Genomic DNA, 12,154 nt, shown 5'->3' with positions numbered 1-12,154 from the left:
TTTGTGGAAGTGAAAAAGCTTCCTTGCTCAAAGACTTTTCCCTTGTCCCATATTTGGTGTATGAAGCAAACCTCGTAGTTACCAGGGCTGTGGCTTCCATGGACAGTGAGCCATCGGCCAGCATCTGCAAACGAGACCTTTAGAGTTCTTCAGTGGCAGTGTGGTATAACGGAAAGAGCAAGGGCTTAAAAGTCAGATGGCTCTGATGAACTGATGACTTCTTGTACTCTCTTCCACTGTAGGTTCTAGAATAAAATCAGCTTTATGCCAAGTCAGCATGGGGTATAGATAATTATCTACACAGGGGTCACAAACTCAAACATTGCAGGGATTAGGTCAGAATGTAAAGATGACCTAGTAGACAAAATAGGAGCTCCATGCTCAGCTAGAGGTGGCAGCTTCCACTCAGGGTCTGGGGGTGGTTGCCATAAAGAAATACCAGAATTCAAAGAGCATCCCATAACCACACTCCAATTCATTATTCACTTAAGCTGCGTAGGTAGGTTTCCATACTGTAAAGGGCAGGCTAAACATCTCCATGACAGGGAAGCAGTCTACAGTCTGCCTATCAATTACCTGTAGTGTACACTGCCTGCCTCATTTTACCCAAAGCACAAATGACAATTCCTTTTGTTTTTAGCCTAAAATAGTCTCATTATACTGGAAAGCTCTACTGCTCTTTTTTTTTTTTTTTTTTTTATCTTTCCTGTCTTTGCCTAGGTGCTATGGTTAGCACCGCAGCTTTATGGAGGCGTTAGCAGCGTGATTAAGAGATCACCAGAGCTCCTTTGTCTGAGTGTTCCCAGTCTAAAACTCGAGCCCCTAGTTTGAGAAACAGAGGCCTAAGCTGACCTCCTTCAAGCCCATCTTGTGTCTTTTAAGCTGGTCAGCATTAAATCAGATACTTTGAGGCCTAACAGCAACTTGGCACTGAAGGCAAGCTCTCTGACCGTATCCTTGACCAAGCAGCAAACTATTCTCTGTGCACTGCTTATTCAGAGGATGAATAGCCCAGATGTGGCCCCAGGTTGGCTCAGGAGCAGTGGTTCCACCCAGGTTTACAGCTGAAAACTAAAAACTAAAAGGAGCTCAGGCAATTTTCCCAGTCTTCCAGGGAGTAGCGCTGGCCCCACTGGGATTTAGGGCCAAGAACCTTCCTTGCTGCCAGTCCAGCTCCCTAACCACTAGACCACATAGTCCATGTTTAACGTAGGCTCAGCAAACCTCAAGTTCCAGGCCTGGAGAAGCAGATTTTCCAAAAACAGAGCTCTCTTTGTGAACAATTCAGCAAAAATTCTCTTTCCAGCTGTGAGCTAGGATTCATGTAGCAAATGTTGGTGTTAATTAAAAACATCCCCCCTTCTACGGTTTCAACAACAGGAATAAAGCACGACGCAGGATGTGTTCCTAAGCACCCCTCTGCAAAGCACTTAGAATTTTATGACATGGGTTGCTGAGGGGACTAATAGATATTATCACTCCCAGTATTCGTCGGCAAGTGTTGGGGTCAACAAGATAGATGCAATGGGCCGGAAGGGGCACTGAGCAACCCTAGCATCAGGAGGAGCAACGAGTGTACAGTTCCTAGTCCAGAGCATCCACTAACAGATGTTTAACTTTGTGTTAATATCGGGAAGTGTGCCTCGTTAAAATCAAATGTGTATCTGTTGAGTCATTAAGAATGTTCGTCATGTGTAGCTCTCAGTCCTTCAGACCTGAATAAAATGCAATACGACTTTGCCCTACTGCTGATACAGTTTTCACTTTATTGGGAAATCTTTCTCTAAGATGGTCCTGAGCTAGTGAGGTCAGAGAGTCCGTCACATTCTTTCTTACGCTTGTCTCTGATGGTTCATTTGTCCTGCTTTCATCCATGACCCAGACAGGAAAGAACCAAGCCAAACCCACATCGTTATGAATGAATGTCTTTGTTTTTAATCTCACACAGTTTAAAATACAATATGAAATCAGACTACAGTATATAAAAAACTCTCCAGCAAAACGATGTGCCAGCATCAGCTACTAAAATAAACAAACCAAAAACTCCCCCATAAGAAAATTTTTTTGCAGTAAAAAAAAAAAAAGACATATCGCTACATCTCTAAAGCTACCTCAGTTCTGATTTTTAAAAGCACCTGCTTTTCCTTTTTTTTTAAAATCTTGCTTTTAAATTTTCAGCTTTTAAAAAATATAAATTATATGAAAATACAAGCTGGAAAATAGTCAAACATAATATAACATCTTTTTCACCCCTATATGTCTCAGCTTAAAAAAAACAAAAGTATTCTTAACCAAAGTTTAATAACTGAGGCAGTATTCCTGAAAGAGATAATGACCATTTTAATATATATAGTTTATATATGTATATGTATACATATATTTATTGTTCCTTGAAACGTCTTTGGAATGTAGGTAAGAGTTGAACACATTTATATAGACCCCAACAGAGAAAGCCGCATGCACAGCATGACCAAGACAGACAAGGTGTATTTTTCACCATGAAGGTCAGGCAGGTTAATGCTCTAAAACCCAGAGTGTTCATCTCCAGAGTAAGGATAAGCCCATCTGATCTCTGAATGCTCCCTCCAACCCCCATAGCCACCAGTCGCGGCTATATAGCAGGAAGTCCCTCCCCTGAATGGAGAAGGGAACAAAAGTGACTCTGAACCCCAAAGCCAAAACCGACATCGGTAAGGCATCTCCAGGACAGTAAGGCTTCCATTCAGTTAAACCGATTGGCTCATCCTTCCTCTGAAGTTAACATGTTTTGAAAAAGCACAAATGCAACAATTCTGCTACATTTCCAGTGTATAAACCACCCACCACTCTTCCTGGGATGGTCTCTGGCCTTTAGACAGGAAAAAGCATCTGACCAGATCAACAAAGCTGTCTTAACTAACACGCTATCTACAAACACTGAAAAGGGTGGACCTAGGGAGAAAGGGCATCTTAAAACACAAGTGGGATTAGGAGCACTAGGAGGCACTTTCTGATCTCTTATCTGCTATGGAGTTGCCCGAGTTAGACAAAGAGAAGGGGAGTTTTCTGCATAAATTTAATAGGAAGGTTGATGAGTCGAGAAGGTGATTTTATGCCTGGTTGCAAACAGCAAGCAATGATCTATGCCTGACCAAGGTTCTACTCTTGCCCATTGCTGAAATGTGAAAAGACTTAACTAGGTAACTCAGGTATGATCTCAGACACAAACACACATAAACACACACACACACACACACACCTTTGCCAGTGCCCAACGAAGATCACCTCATCATAGAGAAGACAATGTGGTCCAAACAGTTTCCCCTAACACTCCCTGAGCAGCTCCTAAAATACTTTGAGAGCTTTATTAAGGCACCTGCATCTGAAAGGAGATTAAAATAGACAGCTGGGATATACTCTGCCTTTGCTTGTCACGTGGCTTCACTAGTCTAAGAGTATGAGGAGACTCATGAATCACATAGCCAGGTTCCTGATCATTCAAGGTCTGCAAAAGGACCTGGGAGGAAACCATGAATGTTCTTGAAGATAAGCCAGAAGACAGTACTTCCAGTTCCTCAGCTAAAGGTCAAAACGGACTAGCCTTGAGAAGCCCATCTAAAATGCTTCTTCACCTCTCTGACTGAAATCTGTAAAGCCTTCCTGCTTCCATCATGCTATTATTGATCAGGCATCTATATGTTGGGCTGGATTCTAATCACATGAGGCGCTTCTCACTAATTAGATGCTGGTTTCTCCCAAATAACCCAGTTTCAGATCACCTCTCACAAACCAGCCGACCAGTTCAGTTGATCATGTTTAAACTTTGGGGGTACTAAAAACATTCAGATGCCACAGACCACCTTATTTTCTTCACTCAAGTTCCTTCCTTTGTGTTTCCTTTGCCTTCAAGCCATTCCTCTCCTGCAGTTATTACTCTTCTCACCTCCCCCGTGCCAGGGTAAGAGATCCAGGCACCAGGCCCTAAGATCATCCGTACTGTTTTCCCGGCACACCCAGTCTCGCCTAACATTCCAAATCTCAACTATTTGAAACTCTTCAAAGGAATGTCTTGCACTTCTCCTGGAGACAGTCAAGTCACATTTTACTTACAGGCTCTCTTAATGCCCACTGCTTCTTCTAAAACCCAGCAAGTCTAAACGGCTTTAAACGCTTCGACTCCTGGCAAGTCGGCAGCTACTCTTCCACTCACTGCTCAGAAAGCTGTGCTTTTCTCTCTACTGAGTAAGTGAGGAGGGGGAAGCGACAGATGTGGGGTGCTGGAATAAGATGGCATAGGGGAGAAAGCGTGAGGTGAGTAGGGAACTACCAGCATTCTGGACTTACTCCTTCAGACCTGAGGGCGAATGCTCACGCACATAGCTTTATTCCAGTCAAGTACCAAGTCATTCTTCCTCCTTCCATTTCCTTCCCACACCTCAACAGCGCCCTATATTGTATGTAGTCCACCAAATACAGGCCTGCAAATACATTCAGTTCAAAGACTTCATGTTTCTCAGCTCTACATTAAGTCCGAGCCCCGAGAATCCACTAATGACAAATAAGTAAAGGGGTGTGATGATCGTTTTTTAAATTACTGATGAAATTCCCATGCACAATGCCCTTATACTCAAATCAGCATTAGTTCTTCCTTCATATAAGGTCTCACATAAACTGGGGATCCCGATCTCAGTGACAGGGCTTTGCTTTTCCAGTGGGGTCTATATAAACAGTTTTCTTTCACTGTGACAGAATCCTCAGCCGACAAATAAACACACACTTGCATGATACTGCAATACTGAGACCACCTTAGAGCTTAAGACGATTTTTAAGAAAAAAATACTGGCACAAAATTTAATAAAATAAATTTTAACACAAAAACAGTTTCGGCCCCTCCCCGCGGAAGTCCATTTTTGTTGCAGAAGTAGAATAAAGGTCAATAGTTCTTGGTTGTTTTGTGCAGCCCCAAACAAAACGTTTTATCCCACCTCCCTTTTTTGCCCTCCCCGACCTAAAAATGAAAGCAAATGAATTGCCTTTCACCAGTCTCATGACTCCCAACGTGTCGATTTCTCTTGCTAATGGGTCCATAACTCAAGACACATTTTTTCATGGACAATTTTAAAAAGCGATTGGACACGTTAATCTTTTCCTCCCTTAAGCCAGATTCTTCAGGCTTCTAAGAAGATCCTTCTCTCTCTCTCTCTCCTGAAAATTTGCTCCAGAATTTCTTGTCCCACCCACCCCAGAAGTCCTGGTTTTCCTTTTCCAACCGTGCACAATGATTACAGCTGCAGCTCACTTAGCTCCCACCCCTGAATGTAAAAAATGAGTTCTGGAAAATTAAAAATAGAATAACAATTAAAAATCGAGAGTCCGGCTGACGCGGTTGTTCTGTGAAACGTCTTGGCAGTGTCCCCAGCTGCGTCTGTGTCCATCACTCATCGGCATCGGGTTTGACATCCAGCATGGCGTGGAGCTCCTCGGGTGTGTACCCCAGCAGGCTCTGCAGGTCACACACAAAGCGGTACACATAGCGTTTCCCGGCTGTCTTGTGGATGATGTTCTTGTCGTAATAGTAGCGCAAGCCACGGCTCAGTTTCTCGTAATTCATCTTAGGCTTGTTTTTTCTCTTTCCCCACCTCCTGGCCACCTGAAATAAAAATAGAGGAATCAACCAAATTCAGTTAAAAACGGAGGAGGGGATAAAAAATCTTTAGTGTAACTCAAGTATATGTGTTTATAGGCATACACCCGTTCATGGCAACCCATGCTGAAGGAGGGTTAGAGGTTCATGTTTTTCTGACCTATCTTGGAGGAATTCTATTTCTCAAGGGTCGGACAAGAATGGTGGTCAAGTTGGTTCTTTAAGTCAATGGAAATGCAATGACCCTGGACTTGGACGTAACAAGGATAAAGTGTTTGATTTTGTAAAGCAACAATCCCCAAAACCAGGCCCACTGCTGTCGAGTCGATTCCGACTCATAGCGACCCTATAGGACAGAGTAGAACTGCCCGGTAGAGTTTCCAAGGAGCGCCTGGTGGATTCGAACTGCCGACCTTTCGGTTAGCAGCTGTAGCACTTAACCGCTACGCCACCAGGGTTTCCAAAGCAACAATACAGACTCCCTTTTCCCCCATATTACGAGTCGAATGTGCTTGCCTTGGAGACGTGAACTCTAATGTGAGGAAGTAGAATCTAAGTTGCAACCATCCCTGCTTCTCCTTAACAGGAAGCAATCTGTCTATACTGAGGCAAAGTAACTTCTCATAGCTATCAGGAGGGAGATGTCGTCTCTCTTGTTCATTGCTTTTAATCCTCAAAATTGGGCATGGCACAGAGCAACCCCTCGATAAGCATTTGTGGAATGAAAGAAGGAATCAGTGAACAAATGGTACCGATCTCCCAAGGCCTCTTGAACTGACAGAGCCATAGGACCAGGAAGAGGCGGCAACTCCTAAGTAGGAGGGGCCTACTGTGTGTGCCTGGCACCTTCCATGCAGTTAATCTTGGAAAGCAAATGGCTGACATAGCTACTGTATTTTCCAAGAGGACAGTGAGGCTCATGAAGGTTATGCAACTTGCTTAAGGTCACACAAGGGGCAAGTGGCAGAGCTGGGGTTCAAATCCTAGAAAATGTCATCCAGACCCATCCACGAAACCCCTTGCCAGGGTTTTTCTCTCATCGTCCCTCAACCCAGCCCTCACAAGTCACTCCTTTCTTACCTCATCTGGGTCAGAAAGCTTGAATTCCCAGCCATCTCCTGTCCAGCTGATAAAAGACTGACAGGATTTATCAGTGAGTAATTCCAGAAGAAACTGCCACAGCTGGATCGGTCCACTGCCTGGAAACACAAGTGAGTGTGAATCATTACACCAGATGCCCAGCACCCTCAGCAACTAATCTAACTGTGCAGCCACCCTCTCGCCTCCTGGCTCAGTCCATCTAGCCAGGGGAAGCTGAAGGCAACACACAGTATAACTGTCACATGGGATACCATGAGCTTGAACAGATAGAGAGGTGAAGAACTTCTTAACCTCCCCCGCCACCCCAAAAAAGTGTTTAAGACAACATATCTAATTGCCTTGTTTTGATTGACTTATGGGTCAATTTCAACATTGGGTTTTTTTAAGCAAAATCTAGAAAAAAAATACTGGGTCTATCTTCTGAGATATTCTAAGGCAACATAACTTTTTGTACTTTCAGAAACTAAGTCATTATTTTTGCCTGAAGAAGTAAGAAGGGTGTTTACTAAGGAACGTCTTTGTGGGTTCTCAGCAGAAGCCAATGCTGGTAAGTGCTCCTTTACAGTACGAGCCTTGGCCCTAATCTGCAAGGCAGCAACGGTCACTATCCCCTCCTCAAGTCTCTTCACAAGAACTCAGAAGCTGGATGTCCTTTCAGCTAGAACACTCCTCCCCTTACCCTTCCTAGACCACTGCGAGGCAAACGCCCAAGCTAAGAAAGTATCATTGCTATTTGAGGAATTAACTTGCCACCCACGAAATTCTCAGAAGCTAGATGAGGGCTGTCTCAGAAATTCTTCATGGACAAAGTATATTCTAACTTAAACACACACACATGCGGGCAAACACACATGCGCACACAAACACACAAACACACACACGCACACTGTTCTCTTGTTTTAGCCATCAATGCTTCCAAGACCTTAACTCTAGAAATCTGGTATACCCTGGCTGTCAACTTATCTCTGATAAGGATTTAAGCCACATAGATTTCCTTTTCGGTTAACTTTCCATTAAAAAATTGTACTGCTGCCGGTGATTCCCATCCATGTGTAGGTGTGGTTGAAGAGACAATATGGTGTCCAATAGTCCTTCCACGTCTACACTGTGCCTTGTAACAGCATCTCGGAAACAATCAGGGCACAGTAGGACTGTCCTAGGAAAGACCGAGTCCGTGTGGAAGCCCGGGACTCATCTCTGCTCAGACAGGAAACCTTGATTCTCTAGCTCTAACCCTGAACCTGAGTTTCAAATGTGTCCTGTCCAAAGAAAAGTGAGATTCAATAGAAAACAGCCTAGGTTCACTCTCAATCTAAAAATAGAAATGCCCTTTACAGTCCATAAGAGGTATCTCTTGTTATATCTCACACTTCTAACGAGGTGTATTCACAAACACCATTTTACTTGTTCCTAAAATCTACTGCCCACCCCTCTTCTGTACGGTAGGCACAGGTGGGCTAACTATGTCTATCCCACTGGTGCAGAAGAAGGTGTTCAGAAAAGCGATCTGACTTTGCTCCCAGACACAGTTAGTAAATGGCGGTGCTGGGTCTAGTACCCTGGCCTTCAGACCCCCCAGCCCCAGAGCAACCTCCACCGACGCCACAGGAGGCAGCAGCTACTGACAGGCATCATCATCCCGCCCCCGCCCAGCCAAAGGGAGCTGGCCTTCACCAACAGCTTCTCATGCTGGTTTCCAGCACTCCTCCTCAGCAACCCCCATGCCAAATATGGGAAATGCAGTATCTCCACCTCATCGTTCTAAGAATGCATCTTTAGCAGTTTAAATCCATCTTGCAAGAAATACCTTACACAAATGCTAGAATAAAATGCTTCCAAAAACACTGACAAAATAAACTAACATTTGAAAAAGCTGCCCAGAGGGCTACACTGCTGAAGTCTTAACCGCCTTGTTTCTACTCCTGGTTAAAAGACTATTCAGTGTATAACTCAGACACATCCGTAGGTTTCTAGGAAGTCAAGCAAAGTCACCAGGTGATGCTTCCTGCCTGGCTCACAACACTGAACATGACATTATATGAGGAACCCACTGAGAAGCCAACCCAGCGGGCAGGAGGAGGTAGGAAAGCTAGTCTCTCAAAGAAACACCTTGGCATTTCTGGTGGCAAATAAAATGAGGAAAAAGAGGAGAAGGAGGAGACAAAACTGCAAAGACAAAGCTTGCAAAGCACCTTGTGACATAACAGGTTTTCTGACAAAGTTCGCAATGACTACAACATCTAGTGGGACCCCTGAAGAGAGACAGGCAGAGAAAAGCCAACTACGCGAAGGAGCCCGGCGCCCCACCGCTATGCTGTCAAGTCTCTTGTGTCTGGATGGAAGTCCCTGAAGGTAAGACACAGAGGTTGTTTTAAGACCTCTGAGAGAAAAACACCAACGAGAGCTACGATTTACCATGCATCTACTATGCACTGGACGTTGCCACCAGCGCATCTATCCCTCACGCACCTCTGTGGGCAAGATGCTACCATTGGGCACCTGTTAGCGGATGGTCAGGACTAGGAACTGTACCCTTGCTGCTCCTCCTGACACTAAGGTTGCTCAGTGCCACCCTGGGCCCGTTGCATCTACCTTGTTGACCCCAACACCTGCATATGAATACTGGGAGTGATGATATCTATCGGAACTCTCACAGCCTATGTCCTAAAATCATACTTATAAATGCTCTGCAAAGGGCTGTCAGGAACACATCCTGCGTAGTGCTTGATTCTTTTGTTAAAACTGTAGAAGACTTCCCACCTGGTTGCAGTGATCCAAGTGAACAAAGGGCCTGACTTGAAAAAAAAATCCTCCCCACTTCTTGGCGGACTGTCAACAGTTCTCCTGACCCTCTGCTGCTAGTGAGGGTGCTATCCCTGAGTCTCAGATCCCACTTCCGCGGTGACATTCCAGGCCATTTAAACATGTCCCCTCGTAGCAGCTGCGAGGTGATGTTACTTCATTATTTCTCTCTCAAACTATTTAACTGAAAACCTCTTTCCTATGGTTTATCTTGAAACCTCTTTCGGGAGGACTGCGGAAAGGGATGGAAGGATGGGGGTCCTTCTACCCAGGTAGAGCCTCAACACACCTCCAATTCCTGGAGACCAAAACACCAAACCAAACCAGTTGCCATCAAGTCAGCTTCACCTCACAGCAACCTCATGAGTATCAGAGTGGAAATATGCTCCAGAGGCTATTCAATCTGTGCCCTTTCACAAGCAGATTGCCAGGTCTTTCTTCTGAGGTGCCTCTGGGTGGGCTCAACCTACCAACCTTTCGGTTAACTGTTTGTGCCACCCAGGGATTCCGAATTTCTGGAGAGGAAGACTCAAAAGCATACACCAGTCTTCTACAACCATGAAGCAGAGAAGGAGACTCGAATTCACGTAACTGACACCAGCTCACAGAGGAAGAAAACTCAGAGCTATTCCTGCTGTTTTCCCTGCCGATGCCATCCCTAAACTGAAACGTCAGAGTCGCAGGCTTCAGCCGTCGGCCTCAACCCGTCTCCCTCTGTATATTTGACCCCATGTCTATGTATATGGCTGCGGGAAGGGGTGCAGGGTGAGCAAGTCCCTGTCTAGGGGTTTTTATTTTTTTCATTGTAAGCTTTCCTTTGTTCAAAAGGGACCCTAAAAACATTAAATCTGGGAACCTGCCACCCAGGCCCTAGGTGCTGTGTTCTTACTCTTGTTTCTACATGCACCTAAGGAAGAAGACAAGTCAACAGAACATCAGATTCCTGAGAAAGCATTTGAACTTGAACAGGGAGAAACGTCTCTGTGTAGCTTCAGAACAGGGAAGTCAAAAGCATGGGGCTGCCAGCTCAAGCCCCTCTCCCCCCAGTTCCTGCAGAAAAAGAATCCCCTCAGCCTGCCCCCAGGGCTAGATGGCTACTCGGTGTCTCCCCTGGGTGAGCTGGGAGCCGCTGCTGGCTCTGCAGAAAGCCCTCGTTTTCCTGTCAAAGGAGCAGACCCGACTCCTCCCAGAGGTTCCTCTCTACCATCCTGTCACTGATTCCTCAACAGCCCTTGCTACACAAAGAGGAAGGACCAGGATTACTCCCCCAGCCAGCGACGCTGGGTCAGGGCAGGAATGCTGGCTCCTGGTGGGCTGTTCTCCTGGCTTCACGGGGGGACAATGGAACCCAGAAGTCTGTTTCCACAGGGTGTTACCCTCACTTCAGATCTGGGAAGGAAAATCGGGGCCGCTTTGAGACCCACGGTGGAACGCATGCTCGGCTACACAGATCTAAGGCAACATCAAACCCAGGCCCATCAAAAGCTCTTAGCCCCCAAACTTGTGGAAACAATGGATGAGTCCAATGTCCCCAGTTACAAACTCCCCAAAGATGTTTGCGTCTTGCTTGGTGTAGGTCTGCCCAAGTCCCAGGGCCCCATCCCGTGACCTTGTTCCAGCATACCCTAAAATTGTAAAGGCTCTGTCTCCACTTTCCTGCACCCCCACAGTCCAGCCCCATCCACCCACCCAACCACCAAACTGGACTGTGGTCCCAGTGACCTTTGTCCTCGGGAGCAGAGACGAGTACTAAGAATAGTGCCAGTCATGGAAAGGGAAGCTCACATGCTAAAAGTGGCTCACAATGGTGTGCCTGTCTGGGGCTCCCAGGCACTCAACGGCGGCCTTCACCACGCCGCCCCGGAGTGTCACACATCAGGAATCCAGTGGCATCACTGGGAAACTATGCTTCTCAAGTCGGAGCTGGGAGCCACAGCAACAGAGGGGTCCCTGTTAGAAGGCAGGCCTCTCCAAAGAAGGGTGGGAGGCCGGGAAGGCACCACACACTCACAGCCGCCTCACTGAACCCCGCCCCTGCAGGCTGCTCCCTCCATGCTATCCCCCAGGCCGCAAAGCGGGGATGCCCTCCCACTGCTTTCTTCTTCTCAGCTTCTGTACAACACTGAGGATCCTGACGTGAAGAACATAATGCAGCCTCGGAAGGAATACCAAGTGGGTACCTGAGAAGATAGGAGGCCAGCAGTGCAAATCTTGCTGAGGACATGTCCCTCTAGGGGACCCTTGAGGTACCTCAAATCTAACGCTGCAATCTCATTGCTTTACGAAACTTCAAGTAAGTATCTACACATTCTGGCCACGTTGTAAGTCCCTTCTTCTGGACCAGGAACAGGAAGCCAACCCTGTGTCTCGATGAGAACTGGTTATTAAAAAGTCCCTGCTCTTTTGGTCCTTTACCCTAAGGCTCAAGTCCCTGGATGGTGCAAATGGTTAATGAGCTCAGCTGCTAACCAAATGTTGAAGGTTCGAATCCACGCAGAGACGCCTCAGAAGAAAGGCCTGATAATTTACTTCTGAAAAATCAGCCACTGAAAACCTCACGGAGCACAGTTCTACTCAGACACACATGAGGTTGTCATGAGTCGGAGCTGACTCCAAGACAACTGGTTT

The 12,154-nt window shown here is 46.0% G+C and overlaps 1 protein-coding gene across 5 annotated transcripts in view; it reads right to left on the bottom strand.

Moving 5' to 3' along the window:
- Positions 1–1,912: 1,912 nt before the first annotated feature.
- Positions 1,913–12,154, bottom strand: part of ETS1 (ETS proto-oncogene 1, transcription factor) — a 73,428-nt gene continuing 63,186 nt past the window's right edge. For all 5 annotated transcript variants that reach the window (XM_064268884.1, XM_064268881.1, XM_064268885.1 and 2 more), the window contains 2 exons: positions 6,704–6,822; positions 1,913–5,629 (listed from right to left, as the gene is read on the bottom strand). In XM_064268884.1, coding sequence (XP_064124954.1) covers positions 5,414–5,629; positions 6,704–6,822 — 335 coding nt within the window. In that variant the 3' untranslated portion in view covers positions 1,913–5,413. The remainder of the gene's footprint in view (positions 5,630–6,703; positions 6,823–12,154) is intronic.

This window comes from Loxodonta africana, chromosome 15, assembly GCF_030014295.1.
Source record: "Loxodonta africana isolate mLoxAfr1 chromosome 15, mLoxAfr1.hap2, whole genome shotgun sequence".
NCBI classification, from domain to species: domain Eukaryota; kingdom Metazoa; phylum Chordata; class Mammalia; order Proboscidea; family Elephantidae; genus Loxodonta; species Loxodonta africana.
This window is presented reverse-complemented; position numbering and strand designations above follow the sequence as displayed.